Genomic DNA, 18,843 nt, shown 5'->3' with positions numbered 1-18,843 from the left:
TAGACTTCATTTCTAACAGTTCCGTTTGACTCTTTTGTAAAACATGTAATTCCTCTTTTAGATCTTGCAAGAATTTCCTCACCTCCTGGAACTCGTCAACTTCTTTCTCCTTTCTCTTTAGCAGCTCATTGTCTCTCTTCTCTTCCATCTCAGTTAGCTTCGCCATTATGAATGTTCTAAATTCTTTATCAGACATTCCATGATTTGCATTGAACTGCTTGTTGATGAGGAGTTATTCTTTTCCCTTGGAGGAGAGGTATTTTCTTGCTTTCCCATATTTCTTGTGGTCCTGCAGTGATTTCTTGTCATCTGATGGATGGTCTTTTTCTTTTGAATTCTTGAAGTTCAATCTCAGTGTTCAGGAGCAAGCAGAAAGAGGTGATCTGGAATCTCTTTGCCATTCTGTTGTGATCGCTGGTGCAGCAGATTCAGTAGATATTGAGGAATATGTTAACCCTAATAGTATTTCAATGCTTAGCTACAGTGCTCTTAGATCCATCTAGAAACACATTGAATGGATATTGAAGAGTGGAGAGAAAAAAAAAGAAAATGAAAGAGAGAGAGCAGCAACGACAAGGAAAGAGAAAAAAAGACAAAAAAAAAAAAAAAAAACCCAAAATTGTAATTTTTGTTTTTCTTAAAAAAAATCCAAAAGCAACAACAACAAAAAAGATTTAAAAACCCAAAAAATAGAAAACCGCGTGGCGCACTCCGTGCCGTGCGAAATGACTAGTTAGCAGGAGCTATGAGGAATCCTCTTCTGAAGGCCTCAACTCTTCTGCCTGGGCAGAAGGACTAGAGGGGATTATTAACAAAACAAAAGGTGGAGCTGGGAGCAAGAGAAAAACTTTACCTTTAAAAAAAATGTAAAAAGGAAAACTTACAAAAAAATGAGAGGACAGAAGCAGAGAAACAAAGACAGAGGCACAGAGACAGATAGAAGGCCAGAGGGGCTTCCTACCACGCTAGCTTTGTTTGCTGGACACTGAATTATCGGTAGAAAATCTTCATTTTTCCTATCCCCTGCAATGACTAGTTAGGAGGAGCCATGAGGAATCCTCTTCTCCAAGGTGTGTTTTTTAAGCCACCAAAGCTGCAACTTTTTTAAACCACTGAAGCTGCAACTGAACCCTGGTTGGGACTCTGGTTTTCTCTGCATAGCTCTTAACTACTACACTACTGGATTGGCCCTGATATCTTTCATTTTAAGATAAGGAACCTATTGTAGGGAAGTTCATTGCCAGAACAGAAGTCAATTTTTAAAAATTTAAAGTATTTTTCCATCTTTTTGGCTATTATATTGTTGACAGGAAATGTAGTAATTATGAACTTTCATTTCATTCTGTAAGAAAAGTGAAATAGTGGGACCAGCAGTTAGCGTAATGGCTATGTCACTGAACTCCCATGTAGTCGACTGTGGGTCGAGGCCTCGAACCAGGGATTGGTTCGAGTCCTGGACCCAGTGATTTAAACTCACTCTGGGTGCGTGTACGTGCATGCCCAAGATCCTAAGAGGAGAATGGAGGAGAAGGGATTGCGGCTGGGGTGATTTCTTGCTTTCTATCTCTCTGTCTCTCTCTGTCTCTCTCTGGTGAGTGTACACGCCCAATAGCAAAAACCTCTCCAAAAAAAAAAAAAGAAAAGCGAAATAGCTTTTAATTTTCTGAAGACATTTAAACAAAATACTATATAGCAAAAACATAAGGACATAATAATTATTAATTTGTGTGTGTCCTTTTTTTAAAAAAACAAATTGCCCAAGGATGTGTTTGTGTGCCAGAAAGTGAGAGAGGGAGAGACAATGAGATTACATCCCCTCAATGGGGCATCCTCATGCCACAAACCCTTCTTCTCCATTTCTCTATTCTGTTGGGACTTTGGGCATGCATACATGCACCCAGTGTGTTTTTCTAGCCACTTGGACGGTGGTTGGCCATGTGAGGCTTCTGTCACTCCTGGATTACAGGGCTGGCCCTGTGTGCATGCTTTTAGTAATAATTTTTTCTTCAGGTTTTTAAAGTAATAAATATTCTTTATAGAAAATAAATATAACTGTATTAATTGCTCTGGCTGCTGAAACAGATACTGCAGACTGGTTGGCTTAAGCAACAAATATTTTCTCAGAGTTCTTGAGGTTAGAAGTCAGTTCAAGGTAGTAGTAGGATTTATGTCTGGCAAGGTTTTCTCTCCGTGATGGCAGCAGATGGCTGTCTTCTCACTGTATGTGCCTTTCTTCCTGTGTCTCTTCCTCTTCTCATAAGGACACCAGACCTGGTACAGTAGGGTCCTGGAGCTCATTTAATCTTAGTTACCTCCTTGATATCCCTGTCTCTAAATTCTGACCAGTCTCATTGGGCATTAGGGCTTCAACATATGAATTTGTGGGAGGAACAACTTAATCCATAACCTAGAAAAAAGAATAAAGAATAAGAAAAAAATTCTCTATAATACCTTTAATTTCCCAAATATATCTTCTGCTAACATTTTTTATTTCTTTAGTCGTACTTCCTTTGTGTTTCAAAGCTTTGAGATCAGACCATACACTTACATTATACGAAGTGAAGTCAGAGATGCAAGCAGGCAAGGTAGTAAAGTAATGATAGCTAATGTTCCTTGAGCCCTAGATGTATGCCAGTACCTTTCTTAGGGTTTGTATACGTTATCTTTCTCAATCTTCAGAACAATCCTATGATGTATATATGATTATTTCTGTGTTTTAGATTAAGAAAATAAGGCACAGGAAGGAAAGTAATGTTTAAGGATGCACAACTTGTAATGTTAGCATTGAGACCTAGCTGTTGAAATGACCAAAGTGGTCCAGATGGCTACTGTGGTGAACTGGAAAAGAGCATGCTCGATCTAGAAGGGCAGCCACGGCTCATCAAGGAATAGTAGAATAGTGTAGCAGGTCTTTCAGATTTTTAATAGTAGCCAGAAATTGGGATTTTTATGTGAAATGCTTGCAAAATAAAAAGTACTACTGAGTCTGACAGATCTTTATTTTTATTTTGTTAGAAGATACGTGCACTCACCAGAGAGGGAGAGCGTGCGTGCGCTTACGTGCACTCCCCAGTGTGATATGGTCGTACTGCAGTCCTTTCTCTTCCATTTTCCCATCTTGTTGGAATTTTGGACATGCATGTACATGGGCCCAGTGTGTTTTTCAAGCTACTGGGAATGGAACTTGAACTGCGTGGCTGGTCGTGTGGCATCCAGCTCCCATGGCTACAAGGGCAGGGGCTGGTTCAAGTCTGATAAATCTTGTCTACCAATTGTACTCAGAACTCGTTTATAAAATAGAGGTCATAATAGAGTATTTACAATCTGAGTTTATAAAATAGGGATTGTAATAGAGTATCTATATCCTACATTTGAGATTAGAATTAAATTGGGCATTTTAAAAATACAACATTTAGCTCAGTTCCTGGCACATAGTGCTAAGGATATGTCGTTAGTAACACAGACGTTTTCACCGCTCATTGAAATTCTTCATGAGTATCATTGAGTGATCATTGACTACCATTTTTAATCTTAAAAATCATATAAATAATACATGCCTTCAGGCCTGTTGTAAACAACTCAAAGCAACATGGAAATTTAGAGTAAACAAATGAAATTGCATTTGCTTCCTTTCCTCCATATATCATTAAAAACCTTTGATGCTATGTTTCTGGCACTCACTTTTTAAAAATACATCTTGGAGATCTGAAATTCATAAGAAATGACTTCATTTTTTTTTTTAAAGTTGCATGGTACATCCTTTAGTATGGATATACTGTAATTTATTAAACTAGGCCTCTCAGTTGTCACTTAGGTTTTCAAATTTTTGCTGTTACAGAAAAGACTGTGCCAAGACTATAGCTCTGTGAACTTTTTTTTTTTTTTTGGAGGGGTTTTCACTAAAGGGGACGTGTGCCAGCTAGATTCAAATTTTTGCTGTTACAGAAAAGACTGTGCCAAGACTATAGCTCTGTGAACTTTTTTTTTTTTTTTGGAGAGGTTTTCACTGTAGGGCACGTGTGCTAGCTAGACAGACAGAGAGAGACATAGAGACAGAAAGCGAGAAATCACCCCCGGGGGGAGGGCCAAGCTGCAATCCCTTCTCCTCTATTCTCCTCTCTGGATCTTGGGCACGCACGCACACGCACCCAGCGTGAGTTTTAAGCCACTGGGTCTGGGACGCGAACTGTGGTCGACTTCATGGGAGTCCAGCGACATAGCCATTACACTAACTGCTGGTTCCCAAGCTCTGTGTACTTTTGTGACTATTTCTCTAAGCTAGGATCCTGGATGGAATTACTGGGTCAAAAGAATATTAAGAATTTTCACAGCTAATAAGCCTCTGTTATGAATATTTTTAGTAGCTTTGTACTATTCCATTTTATTAATCTACCTCTATTTACTTTATTATATCCTTATGTTAATATATTTAGGTTACTTCTAGTTTTTTTGCCACTATAAATAATGGTCCTAACTATCTGTGAGTAGTATGTTTTTAAAAGATAGTGGAAGTTGTCAGCTGTTAAGTATATTTCTGAGACTTTACTTTCCCAAAGATATTATAAGAGCTATATTATTTTTTAGAAAAAATGTTTTGAGAAAATCATGACCTAGGAATTTAACATTATACTCAAGATTTTTAGAAACTAATGTATATGTTTCATTTTAGGTGGTGTCATCTATAATGAAGATTACTATAAGACAGAAGAGTGAAGAAAGCCTTGTAACACTGTACCTGAATTAGAGATTTAGAAAAGGAAGTTAAAATTAGTCACTTTGGCTTTAGTGTTCCAATTTATATTTATTCTTTGTTCTAAATAGACTTAGGGAGAAGAAATTAAAATTCAGTGTTCTAACACAGGGATCACTAATACTTATTCTGGCCATTTTTTCTTTTTGTAAGAGGGAAGAAATTATATAAACAATAACTATAGTGATTCATAATGAAATACACTAAACGTAATTTTATGATGTCAGTTCTTGGCATTATAATATATATAACTGATTTAATTGTCGATATCTGGGTATCTGTCAGGTTTTTCCATGAAGGACAATATGTTTTTGGTGTTTTTACATTAAGCTTTATGCTTTTTGGAACACTCGTGGTTCAGTGTTTTAGTTATTCTTGGTTCAAAGCTGATTTAAAGAAAGCAGGCCAAGAAAATCAGCGTTGCTTTCTTCTGCTTCATTGCTTGCAAGGAGGAGTTTTTACACGGTGAGTATACCTTTTGATCATTAACACTTTTTCTTTATCCAGTGGGACACAACTTTTCTGATTCTGCATAGTCAATGTACAAAGGTCCTCTATTTGCATTTAGCACAAAGGTCACTTGCTCTGCACTCTGGGTGTTTATATGAGTCATTACTGTGCTGTCAGAATAGATTGTTTAATTTACTTAACTGTTACATGTACTCGCTTTTTCATGGGAAGGAAAGAGACTTATTTCTGTCTTGTGATACTTTTGTTTTCTGTGTATATGCTAAACCTGATTGTGTATCTATAGCCTATCCCTTGCAACTCTGAGAGAGCACTTCAGCTTTTAAGTTACTTTTAGCATTGATTTAACTAAATGAATAATTTTTTTTTTAACTGCAGTAATGCATTAGTCATGTGGTTAGGTAGGTGTAGAGTCAAAGAACTAAAAACAATCTTTAGAATCACGCTATTTAAAACCTAAAGAAACAAGGATCTAAGTAGACCTTGAGAATCCTCTGATTCCCTGTATGTCTCATTTCATATTACCTTTTCACTGTTACCCTAGAGAGTTCATTCTGTTAAAAGCAATGTATAAAAAGAGAAAAATTAAAGAAAACTATTCAAAGAGGATAACATACTGGATTTGTTACTTAGATTTTCTTTTCTTTCTTTTATTTATTTATTTTTTATTGCCAGAGGATTCATGCTTATACCTGAAAGAGACTGAGGGAGAGAGAGAAAAAGCACCTACAACATGGGACCTGATCACATCACAATCCTTTCCTTCCATTTCTCTATTCTGTCAGGATCCTGGGTGTGCGTGCACATATGCCTTGCAGTTTCAAGCCACCAGGACTGGGATTTGAATCACAGTCAGCTATGTGGGATCTGGTATTCTCTATGTAGCATTTAACCATTCCTCTAAGGGACTTGCCCTTCAGACTTATAATTGGGCTAGATTAATAGCTAGCATAAAGGTTAATTTCTGATTCTGTCCTGTTGAAAAACAAATTCAGGGCCATTTGTAGAAATTATTCAGAAAATCTCAGGCTTTTCTTATATTGATAATAATCGTCATTACATTTGTGTGGAGATTTATCATTTAAAAGAATTTTTTTGTCTTTTTTAGCTATTTATTTATTTACAGTCATTCACCATACATCAATATGTATACAAAATGAGATTTTCCATCTAGTATACATTGTATATTGGCTCAATCAAGGATATTACCATACATGTTATCATCAACAAATAATTTCCTATTTCTTATATATTTTGCTTTATTTCCCCCCCTTGATTCCCTACCTCTCATCCTCTGCCAACCCCCCTCACTTTGTCTTTTGTATGTATAGTTGTTTTCCATACCTTTTTTCCCCATATTTTATTGATTAACTAAAGATCTTAATTAATTTAAAGACTTTCAATAGCAAGAACAACTGATATATACATATTTATGAACACATTTCTGACTTTAGGGGTATACCTCAGTGAGTAAAGTGGAAATACTATAAAGTAGCATCTCACTGGGGCTATATAGCTTACTGCAGTCATTAAATAGGTATTAGTAGGCATTTTTAAATGCATTTTTTACTTTAAAAAAGTTTAGTTTTAATAGATCAAAATAAAAAAATGTTAAGAGAAATTTACTTGAAACTTAAAGCCAGGAAAAAGTTTAGGATTCAGTTCAAATAGTAGGTAGATGAACCTATCAGCAGTTCAAAAGAACGCAAAAATCCTTAAATATGGAAATCAAAGCATCAAAGAAAATTAGTAATGTTTTAGAATAAAGTAAAAAAAATTTGTTTCACTAGTTCAAGTAATTCTCTTCTTTTACCATAACATGTATGGTAATATACTCATGTAATTAATCTCTTCTATTTAATTTGTAGTGTTACCATTTGCAGTGGTCTGATGTTTCTATTTGAACTCTGGAAATTAACCTTCAATTTCAGACTTGTCCCTACCATTAGGCTGGTCACTCTTTTGGTTGTTTCTTGTACTCTTATTTCTGTGTGTCTGACTTTAATTTTCCTGTTATAGCATTACCTTCAGCACTCCTTGGAGAGATGGTCTGGTGTTGGTAAATTCTATCAGGTTTTGTTTATTGAGAACGTTTTTGTCTTTTTTCCATATGAAAGATAATCTTGCTGGGTATAGTATTCTTGGTTGAAATTGTTTTCACTTAACACTTTGAATATATTTTGTTTCCTTGCATGCATTGTTTCTGATGAGAGGTCTGATGTTAGCCTGATGGGATAACCTTTGTAAGTAACTTGACCTTTCTGTCTTGCCAATTTTAGTATTTTGTCTTTGTGGTTTTGGTCAATTTGGCTATAATATGCCTCAGGGTTGATTCTATGTGGGGTCTTTATCAATACCCTTATTAGTTTCTTCACCTTCTGGGATACTGATGATCTGAATGTCTGAGCATTTAATGGTATCTAATATTACTTGTATGTTATTCTCAATTTTTTTTTTGGATTATTTTCTCAGTCTTTTTGGTAAATTTTTCTAGGTCAGATGTTCTATCTTCTACATCTGAGATTCGATCTTCTGCTGATCTAATCTGCTTTTGATATTTTTCAGAACAAGTTTTGATTTCCTGTATTACAGCCTTTGGCCTTCATCTCTAACAATTCTATGTGATTCTTTTTTATGATGAGTATCTCCTTTTTCAGATTGTGCAAGAACTTTCTCACCTTCTGGAACTCAATGTCTCTTTACTTTTTCTTTTGTATCTCCGAGGTGTTTTTTTTTTTTTTGTTTTTTTTTTTTTTTTTTTTTTGCTATAGGGCGTGTGGTGTGCCCGCCAGAAAGACAAAGATGATAGACAGAGAGACAGAAAGCAAGAAATCACCCTCCAGGGGGAATGGCCACGCCACAGTCCCTTCTCCTTCATTCTCCTCTTGGGATCTTGGGCACATACGCACGCGCGCCTGGTGTGAGTTTAAGCTGCTGGGTCCAGGACTCGAACCGTGTTTAAGCTGCTGGGTCCAGGCCTCGAACCGTGGTCGCCCACATGGGAGTCCAGCAACATAGCCATTACGCTAACTGCTGGTCCCCTCAATGTCTCTTTTCTCCTGCATCTTCTGGAGTTTGTTGTCTCTATACTCTTGCATCTCTGTTAGCTTTGTTATTATGAATATTTTAAATTCTTTATCTGACATTTCCATGAGTTCCCTTACATTATTTATAGAGAAAGATGAAATTTTCTTAATTTCTCATATTTCTTGTGCCTCTGAGGTGGTTTCTGGTCATCCGATGGATTATATATTTTTTTTCCTGACTTCTGACTAGACTAGGGAGCAGGAGGGTAAAGTCTGGGCAGAGGATCTTAGGTGGTTGAAATCCTTGAATGGAGCCACTCAAAACTCAAATATAGATGGCCGCTGATTGGCTTATCCTGACTCCTGGCTAGACTGGGGAGCAGAGGGGTGAAGTCTGGGCAAAGGGTCTTCGGTGCTCAAAAATCCCTGAATGGTGCCACTTGGAACTCCAAGATTTATAATTTTAAAAGTATTTTCAATAACCTTATCTTTTTTTATAAAAGGATTATTTTATTTAACTTTCTTTATCTACTTACTTATTTATTTTAATTTGACCAGAGAAGGGCAGAGTGAGAGAGGGAGAGGGAGAGAGAAAAACGTGAGAAAGCAAGCTGCCAGGTCTAGGACTTGAACCATGGTCAACCATGTGGGATTCCAGTGCCCTTAACCACCACGCCACTTGCCATGTCCATTAAATATATTTTTTGAGCTAGAGTTATTAGGGTTGTAATTTGTAAGAGAAGTAAAATGTGCAGTGAGAAAAAAGGTTACAAGTTTTAGGGAAGCTGAAAAGAAGATACTTTCGTTGTTGGTATTGGCAGTCAATTTTAGAACTATACATTTTCAGTATGATGAAAATATTTAAAGAAATGGAGTAAAAGCTAATGATGATTAGTAAATAGATGTGTAACAAGTATGATTTGATGAGAATTTGATGTGACCAATAATAGAAATTATTATATATAGTTGTAATATCTTTAGATATATAATTTCAGATATGTAATACTGAAGAGGAATAAATACTACTCTTGCCTAGAGTTTAGAAATATGATAAACTCTGTTATTGTGGGACTTTTTTCACATTTACAGAACTATCTTCAATGGTGTTTCAAATGACGGCTTTAAGGTACTCCATAATACTGTGTTATATAAATTATGAGTGGAAAAAAAATTTGTCTTCATTTTCAGTGTGTCTTGATATGTATAATAATTTTTAATTGACTGATAGACATTATAAAAATCATAGACTCATAAAACAGGATACTGTTTTCTCTTTCTAGGCATTTAGCTTAAGGGTCAGTCTACTTTTGCTTTCCTTCTGCTCCTAGGATATATTCTCTAGGGCTCTGAGATTCTGGTGTGGTCATCCTCACCCCTGTATACTGGTCCTTACCTCCTTGGCACTAAGGCTGTTAGAAACTCTTTATTTGCTTTTCCAAGCCTTTCTGTTTAGCTTTCACCTCTGTCTTGTGGTTTTAAAATTTGGTAAATACTTGGGGAGAAAACTGACTGAGCTTAAGATCCCTCAGTTTATACTCCTGCAAGACCTCTAAAACCTATGCTAGTTTTTCTGTTTCCTAACAATAGCACCTAGCCTAGGCAGAAATCTGATTTTCAATATCATGTTCTGAGTAACAGAATCAGCAAGTACCCTAAGCCCTGTAGAAATGTCAGCTCAGTTTCTAGTTTCTCTAGTTGTTTGGACAGCAGCATTGGCCTTTTCCAAAATAATGCATTCTGTTTTGAAGTATAGTTACTGTGGATGGTAGTATCGTTGACTTGCTTGACATGCAATGCCTTTATTCTTTGAGAACTCATATCATATGTTGTAAAGATGCACAATGATTAAGTGTAAATAAAAAGAAATATAGTCCATAATGTACAATTTTAAATTATCCCAAATATAATACTAAACCTTTACTATTAATATAGACTGCAAAATAATTGAATTCCATTTACTATGTTTCTAATTTATTATTTTATTTTAAATATTTTTAATTTATTTTAATTGCCGGAGGGCACATGCTCTCACCAGAGAGAGAGAGAGAGAGAGAGAGAGAGAGAGAGAGAGAGAGAGAGAGAATATCTTCTAATGGGGCATGGTTATGCCACGATCTTTTTCCTCCATTTTTTCTTCCTGTGAGGATTTTGGGCACATATGCAAATATGCCTGGTGTGTTTTTCAAGCCACCAATGCTGAGATTTGACTTGCACTTGGCCTGTGTTCCCAGTTTATACATTAATGTTGCTGGCAATTTAACTCTTATTTTCAACCTTACTAGATGATATTACTGCATAAGTATTTCTATTTTGTATAATTTTACTGACTTTTACTTATGTTTATGCATATGTTTATTACTCTCTCTATTTCTTATTCTTTCTTAAATCTCAGACCTTTTACCTCGAATCACTTTTTTTCTGCCTTCCTGAGATCCAGCTTTTAGAATTATATCTTTTGAAGGCCTGTTGGTGACATCATCTCTCAATATTTGGTTGTTGAAAATGTCTGTTAACCTAGAAACCACTGACTATTTCACTGTCTCTCTTGTTTTGGCTCTTTAGCCAGGATCATGCAGTATATGCTAAATCAATACTTTGTACTCATTGTCCTTGCTCATTATTCTGGTTTTGTCCTTTTTATTTAAAGAATATATATATTTATTTATTTGACCAGAGATGGACAGAGTGACAGAGAAAGAGAGGGAAAGTGAAAGCAAACTGTGAGGTCTAGGACTTGAACCATGATCGGCCATGTGGGAGTTCAATGCCCTTAACTACCAGGCCAGCTGCTGGCCCCTCTGGTTTTGTCTTTTATTCTTTTCTGACATTTGTTGAATTAATTTGGCATCTTTTTTTTTTTTGAGAGATTTTTGCTATAGGGCACATGTGGTCACTGGAGAGACAGAGACACACAGAGAAAGTGAGAAATCACCCCTGGTGGGATGGCCACATCACAATCCCTTCTTCTCTATTCTCCTTTTGGGATTTTGGGCACACATGTACACTCAACTGGCATGAGTTTCAAGCCCCCAGGTCCGGGACTGAAATGCAGTCAGCCATGTGGGAGTCCAGTGCCTTAACCACTATGCCACCTGTCAGCCCCTAATTTGGCATCTTATCTAATTCCATTTCTCTCCTTTCTTAGGACCTCAATTATACTTCATTTTCCTTTTTAAACTTTAAGAGGTTGCCCTAGAGTTTATAATATGCATTTACTATCATTTCAAGTATACTATCTTTTTTTTTTTTTTTTGCCATAGGGTATATACATTCTCCAGAGAGAGGGAAAGTGAGAAATCATCCACTAGGGGAATGGCCATCCTACAGTCCCTTCTCCATTCTTGTCTTGGGATTTTGGGTACACATGCACATGTGTCTGGTATGGTTTTCAAGCCACTGGGTCTGAGATTTGAACTGCAGAGTCATCCATGTGATGTCCAGCATTTTAACCTTGCCACTTGCTGGCCCAGTTTTTATTTACTTACTCTTTGTCCACTGTTATTTTCTTAATGCAGATTTAAGTTTCTAACCTGCACTGTTTGCTCTCTGTAGGACTTCTTTTAATATTTCTTGCAGCTACTAGCAACAAATTTGTTCAGTGATTGTCTGAGAAAGTCTTTATTTCTCTTTCACTATTGAAGCATAATTTTACAGGATACAGAATTCTGGATTAGCTGTTTTTTTTGTTGTTGTTGTTGTTTTGTTTTGTTTTGTTTTTTTCCTTTTAACACTAAATTTTTCATTCCACTCACTCATTGCTTGCATGGTTTCTGAGGAGAAGCTGGATGTAATTCTTACCTTTGCTTCTCTATAGGTAAGGTGATTTTTTTGCTCCTCTGTCTTCTTTTGAATTTTTAAATTTATTATTATTATTTTTAGGGTTTTGCTATAGAGTGTGTCCTTTTGAATTTTTAAATTTATTATTATTATTATTTTTAGGGTTTTGCTATATAGTGTGTCACTCGCCAGACAGGGACAGAGAGAGAGACAGTGAGAGAGAAAATGAGAAATCACCCCCCGCCCCATGGGGGATGGCCACGCTGCTGTCCCTTTTCCTTCATTCTCTTCCTGGGATTTTTGGTACACACACATATAGGCCTGGTGTGATTTTTAAGCTGCCAGGTCCAGGACTTCTTACATGGTCAGCCATGTAAGAAGCTAATGCCTTAACCACCACACCACCTGCTGGCCCCCATGATTTACTTTTAATCTTTGACTTTATGCAGTTGGAATATAATATGCCTATGTGTAGTGGTTGTTTGTTTGTTTGTTTGTTTGCATTTTTTCTGTATGGTACTTTCTGAGCTTCCTGGACCTGTGGTTTGGTATCTGACATTCATTTTGTGAACATTCTCAATAGTTTTTTCTTCAGAAATTTATTCTGTTCCTTTATCTTCTCTTTTCCAATACATGTATGCTCCATCTTTGGTAATTGTTTCTCAGTTTGGGATGTTCTTTTCTTTTTTCAGGTCTTTTTTCTTTTAAATTTTAGAATATTTTCTATTGGCATGTCCTTAATCACAGTGATTGTTTCCACAGCTGTATTTAGTATATTCATGAGCCTGTCAAATGCATTGCCCATTCCTGTTGTCGTGTTTTTGATTCCTAAATTCTTTTTGATTCTTTCTCTGAATTCCATCTTTCTGCTTACATTGTCTGTCTATTCTTACATGTTGTCTACTTTTTCATCAGAATGCTTAGTATATTAATTAAAGTTTATTTAATTTTGTTAAATTGCCAGAGAGTGTGTGCTCTTGGGGACAGTCGGGGGAGCACTCCCCAGTGGGGAGGTGTGGTCATGCCCCATTACTATTTCACCATCTTGTTAGGATTTTGGACATACATATACACACTCAACATATTTTTCAAGCTTTTGGGGTCAGGATTAAAACCATGGTTGTCTATGTGGGATGCAGTTCCCAATGCACAGTGCTTAGCCATGCACTATGGAGACAGCCCAGTCATAACTGTTTTAAACACAGTCTGAGAATTCTAATGTCATTGTCATATCTGAGTCTGGTTATGGTACTTAATCTGTTCAAACTGTGTTTTAAAGTATGTCTTATAATTTTTGGTTAAAAGCTGGACATGATATACTGAGTAAAAAGAACTATAGTTATTACTAATGTGGTGGTAAAGAGTAGGAGGAAGGGAAATATTTGATAGTTTTATGATTAGATCTCAGTCTTTTAGTGAGCCTGTATCTCTGGTCTGTGAACTTCCCAAATGCCTCTCATCATTCCCCTTCATTGCTCCTTAGGTGGAAGGGGAATGCTGGAGTTGGATATTTCCCTTCCCCCAGATTGGTTAGGCTCTACTAAAATAGCTTTTCTTGGGCTGGCCCTGTCGCACAGTGTTTAAGTACTGTATATAGGGAGCCAGCTCTCACATGGCTGACCATGGTTTGAATCATAGCCGTGGTGGCTTGAAAAACATACTGGGCACATGTGCACATGTGCCTAGAATCCTGATAAGATGGAGAGATAGAAAAAAAGGGATTGAGGCATGACTATGCCCCATTAGGGGGTGCTTTCTCTGCCTGTCGCTCTAGTGAGCACATATGCCTTCTGGCAATAAAAGGGGAAAAATTAGTTTTTCTTGAGGGCAGACTTTCTTAAGAAAAGAACGCTCTGGAGTACTTAAAAATGGTTTCTTGGGACCAGCAGTTAGCGTAATGGCTATGTTGCTGAACTCCCATGTAGTCGACTGTGGTTCGAGTCCCAGACCTGGTGGCTTAAACTTACGCCAGACACGTGTGCATGCGTGCCCAAGATCCCGAGAGGAGAATGGAGGAGAAGGGATTGTGGCATGGCCATCCCCCTTGGGGGGTGATTTCTCGCTTTCTGTCTCTCTGTCTCTCTCTGTCTTTCTGGCGAGCATACGTGCCCCATAGCAAAATCCTCTCAAAAAAAAAAAAAAAGGTTTCTTTTCTTCTCCCCTTGCTGAGATCTCTAGGGGGTTTTTCTTTGGTCTTCACTGAGAATTTGATAGAACTGCAGGATATAAAACTCACAAAATTATAGTGAGAATTCTTAGGATCTATTATGTTTTTAAATTTTAAGTGTTAAGTATACTATTAACCATCACAAACTTTTTGGCACTATGATAATTAGGTCTTATCACTAAACATTTGTGCCTTTGACTAATACCACCCTGTTTCTCGCTGCATGCACCCTGCGTACTCCAGCCCTTAGTTATCACCCTTCTCTGTTTCCATGAATTTGCCTTTTTTAGACTCCATCTATAAATGAGATAATATATTATTTGATTTTCCATATGCTCGTTTCTCTTAATATTAAGACTCGCTAGGTTGATCAGTATTGTCTCATCATACACATAAAAAAAGTTAACTCTGTATATTAGTCAAGGTTTTTCAGAGAAACAGACCCAATAAGATACACACATATTTATAGAGATAGATTCGTGGTAGAGACTGTGTTATGGGAGTTTGCTCATATGATTGTGGAAGCTGAGAAATCCCATGATGTGCCATCTGCAAGCTGGAGAACCAGGGAAGCCAGTGATGTAACTCAATCCAAGTCCAGAGCCCTGAGAACCTGGGAACTACTGGTACAAGTCTCAGAGTATAAAGGCCAGAGTCTTGAGTTCTGATGTCCAAGAGCAGGAGGAGAACTGTGTTCCAGCTCAGAAGAAAGGACTAATTTTCTTATCTCCTGCATTTTTTGTTTTATTCAGACACTCAGCTAATTAGAGGGTGCCTGTACACATTGGGTGAGGGCACATATTTATTCAGTCCACTAATTCAGTTTCTTATAGCAGAATCTCCAATGCCTAAGCCGCAGACCTACCTGTTAAACTGCCCCCCATCCCAGCCGTGCAGCAGGCATTTATCTGTGTTTATAGTTGTACTCCATCACTTGCATTGCCACCTGAGCTGTGGCTCCTATTGGATCAGCAGTGGTATTGGATTCTCATGGGAGCACGAACCCTATTGTGTGATTGTTCGAATGTACATTGCAATGCAGCAGTGGTGGAGATGGGGTGCATAGTGGATGTGGTGCACTTGGGATCATCCCAGGACCACTCCCACCATCTACCCAGGTCCATGGAAGGATTGTCTTCTACAAGGCTGGTCCCTGGTATCAGGAAGATTGGGGACTGCTGTTTTATAGAAACATATTGCAGACATATCCAGAAATAATGTTTCACCAACTGAGTGTCCCTTAACCTAGTTCATATTAACATCTAAAATTAAACACTACTCTGTGTGAGGTGATGGATATGTTAATTAACTTGATAGTGGTCTTCATTTCACAATGTATGTGTATATCAAGATATCCTGGGACCAGCAGTTGGAGCAACGGCTGTGTCTCTGGATTCCCAGGTGGTCGACTGCAGTTCGCGTCCCGGACCCAGTGACTTAAAACTCATGCCGGGCACATGTGCGTGCATGCCCAAGATCCCGAGAGGAGAATAGAAGAGAAGGGATTGTGGTATGGCCATCCCCCATGGGGGTGATTTCTCACTTTCTATCTCTGTCGGTCTCTGTCTGTCTGGCGAGTGCATACGCCCTCTTGCAAAAACCTCTCCAAAAGAAAAAAAAGATATCCTGTTGTCAACCTTGAATATGTGCAATTTTAATTTGTCAGTTATTCTGCAATAAAGCTGGGGGGAAAGCTCACAGAAGTCTGGGGGATGTATTGGAATTTTAAACTCTCAGACTTGTCCACACTGTTTTCAGCAATTTGTCAATTACAGTTCATGTTTTTCTACCCTGACTATGGTTCCCAAGAAGTAGGGGAGGTTTTTGCTCAGTAAATTGTATCTTCTCTGCATTCATCTGTCTGTTTCCAGTTTTTGAGGTAACAGCTTTTTCTGTGACCTCACTTATCTGATGGATCTAAGATGAGTTAATTTTTCTGTTTGTTCAGCTTTTTTACTTATTAGGATAGAGTATGACTTCCAAGCTCATTTCATGTAGGACCAGAAACTATCAAATCATGTATTCTTGAAGTCATATGAATCTTGGAGTTCTATATTCATTAGCAATTTTTGTTCTTTTTCAAAATTGTTTTGGCTATATAGGGCCTTTTTATTTCCTCATTAATTTTAGAATCAGTTTGCCAATGATTACAGTTGTAATATATTTTAAATTTCATCTTTCAATAATTTGTTTCCATTGATTAGAAATACAGTTAATTTTGTTTTCTAACCTTATCTTTTGGCATTTTACTCAATTCTAGTTTTTGTTGTTGTTGTTGTCCTCATTGTTTGTTTTCTTGGTATTTTCTGTCTAAATCATCATATCATTTGCAAATAGGTACAGTTTGACTTTATTCTTTTTAATATTCCTCTTATTACTTCTTGTCTGGTTTTACTGGCTTGATGCTCTAGTAACATGTTGAATAGATGGGCCAGCAGGTGGCTTGGTGGTTAAGGTGCTGGACTACCATGTGGCCAACCACAGTTCGAGTTTTGGACCTGGTGGCTTGAAAAACACCTCAGGCATGTTTGTGTGCTTGCCTAGTATTCTGAGAGGAGAATGAAGGAGAAGGGACTGTAGCCTAGGCCAGGGTGTACTTTCTCTCCTTTCTCTGTTTCTCTCCAGTGAGCACATGTACCCTATAGCAAATTTTTTAAAAATTAAGAGAAGAAAAAGTATGTAAATGATTGAACAGTAATATTTTTCATATAGTGATAGGATTAGACTATGCCCTATTATGGCCACATGGTTTGGGAAAATTTCCCTTTTCTGTGATGAAAGTGAAATATTTAGAAGTATTGGGTTGTCAAGAAAGTTGTGATGCATTTTTGCATAAAAAATATAAAAAGTCATGACTTTCCTGACAAACTAATATGTTGATAGAAACACAGAAGTGGGTATTGGGAGAATTGGGAAATGTAGTTTGTGTGTTTAGCTCCCATAGTCTTTGATGTGACAGAATGTAGGCTTTAATTCCTCCTAGTTAAATGACAGTTTGGAAACAATAATCTGGAATGGAGTGAGAAATGAGTTTTTCTCTGCATGCTATATGAATAAACAGACCATAGATTTTATTTAAAATAGGGCTGGCTCTTGGGACCAGCAGTTAGCATAATGGCTATGTCATTGGACTCCCATGTAGTCAACCATGGTTCGAGTCCTGGACCCGGTGGCTTAAACTCACACCGGGCATGTGTGCATGCGTGCCCAAGGTCCCGAGAGGAGAATGGAGGAGAAGGGATTGCGGCGTGGCCATCCCCCATGGGGGTGGGGGTCTGATTTCTCACTTTCTATCTCTCTGTCTCTCTCTGTCTTTCTGGCGAGCGCATGCACCCAATTAAAAAAACCTCCCCCCCCCAAAAAATAGGGTTGGCTCTGTTATTTGGTGGTAACAGTAGTTGGAAATCACATGGCATACTGTGTAGTTTGAATCTGGGACACATAAGTTTGAGAAACACACCAGGCACCTGTGTGTGCATGCCCCAAGTCTCAAAACGAAGGAGAGATGGAGAAGAAAGGATAGTTGCGTGATCATTCTCCATGGGATGTGCTCCTTTCCATGTTGCTTTTGCTCTCTGGTTTGGATGCACAGTCCAATGTGTGTGCATGTGTGCACACACTCACACAGGATAAAAACAAGATTAGGGCCAGCCGGTGTTGCAGAGGTTAAGGTGAATTGATCCCACATGGCCAATTGTGTGGTTCATGTCTCAGACTTGACGGCTTGAGGAATATTTAAATAGTTGAACCATCCTTTGTCCACCTATTTTTCAACTTAAAACTCCTTAGAGATTGTCTGGTAATGTTCAAATTGCCTCAGGTGTGTTATTTATGAAACCATAGAACCTGGGTCCTTTACCTCAATCTCCAAGTAGTTGTTATTTTCTAGATATATTACTGTTGCTGATTTCTTATTTAATTTTATTATGAGAACATACTTGATATGATTGTAGACTTTTTATAATTATTAATATTTGTTTTAATGGGCCAGCATATATTTTAACTTAGTAAATATTCTGTGTGCATTTGAGAAGAATTTATAAGTTTCAATTTTATGTGTAGTATTATATAAATATCAATCAATTAATCTGATAGTGTTGTTCAAATCTTCTATACTCTCTTTCTTTCTTTCTTTTTTTTTGGAGAGCTTTTTTCTTATTGGGTGCGTGCGCTTGCCAGAAAGACAGAGATACAGAGAGATAGAAAGCGAGAAATCACCCCCCAGAGGGGATGGTCATGCTGCAGTCCCTTCTCCTCCATTCTCCTCTCGGGATCTTGGGCACGCACGCACACGTGCCTGACGTGAGTTTAAGCCACCGGGTCTGGGACTTGAACCATGGTTGACTACATGGGAGTTCAGCGACATAGCCATTACACTAACTGCTGGTCCCTATACTCCTTTTCTTAAAGAATTATTTAGTTTTATTCATTGTCTTTTTTTCATTTCATTATTATTATTTTTTTTTTAAAAGTTGACTAGAGAGAGACAAAGAGAGGAAGAGAAAGTGAGAAAGCAAGCTGCCAGATCTAGGACTCAAACCACAATCAGCCATGTGGGAGTCCAGCTGCCTTAACTGATGCACCACCTGCCGGCCCACAAATCTTTTATACTCTTACTATTTTTAAAAAACAACTTCTTTTCCTTTTAATTACTG

At 37.6% G+C, this 18,843-nt stretch overlaps 1 protein-coding gene across 6 annotated transcripts in view; it reads left to right on the top strand.

The window, feature by feature from the left end:
- The window catches only part of XKR9 (XK related 9), a 58,957-nt gene that overhangs the window by 9,571 nt on the left and 30,543 nt on the right, over positions 1-18,843 (top strand). For all 6 annotated transcript variants that reach the window (XM_014590360.2, XM_014590359.2, XM_027774449.1 and 3 more), the window contains one exon: positions 4,670-5,215. In XM_014590360.2, coding sequence (XP_014445846.1) covers positions 4,944-5,215 — 272 coding nt within the window. In that variant the 5' untranslated portion in view covers positions 4,670-4,943. The remainder of the gene's footprint in view (positions 1-4,669; positions 5,216-18,843) is intronic.

The sequence above is a fragment of the Tupaia chinensis genome, unplaced genomic scaffold (genome assembly GCF_000334495.1).
Source record: "Tupaia chinensis unplaced genomic scaffold, TupChi_1.0 Scaffold000436_1, whole genome shotgun sequence".
NCBI lineage: Eukaryota > Metazoa > Chordata > Mammalia > Scandentia > Tupaiidae > Tupaia > Tupaia belangeri.
This window is presented reverse-complemented; position numbering and strand designations above follow the sequence as displayed.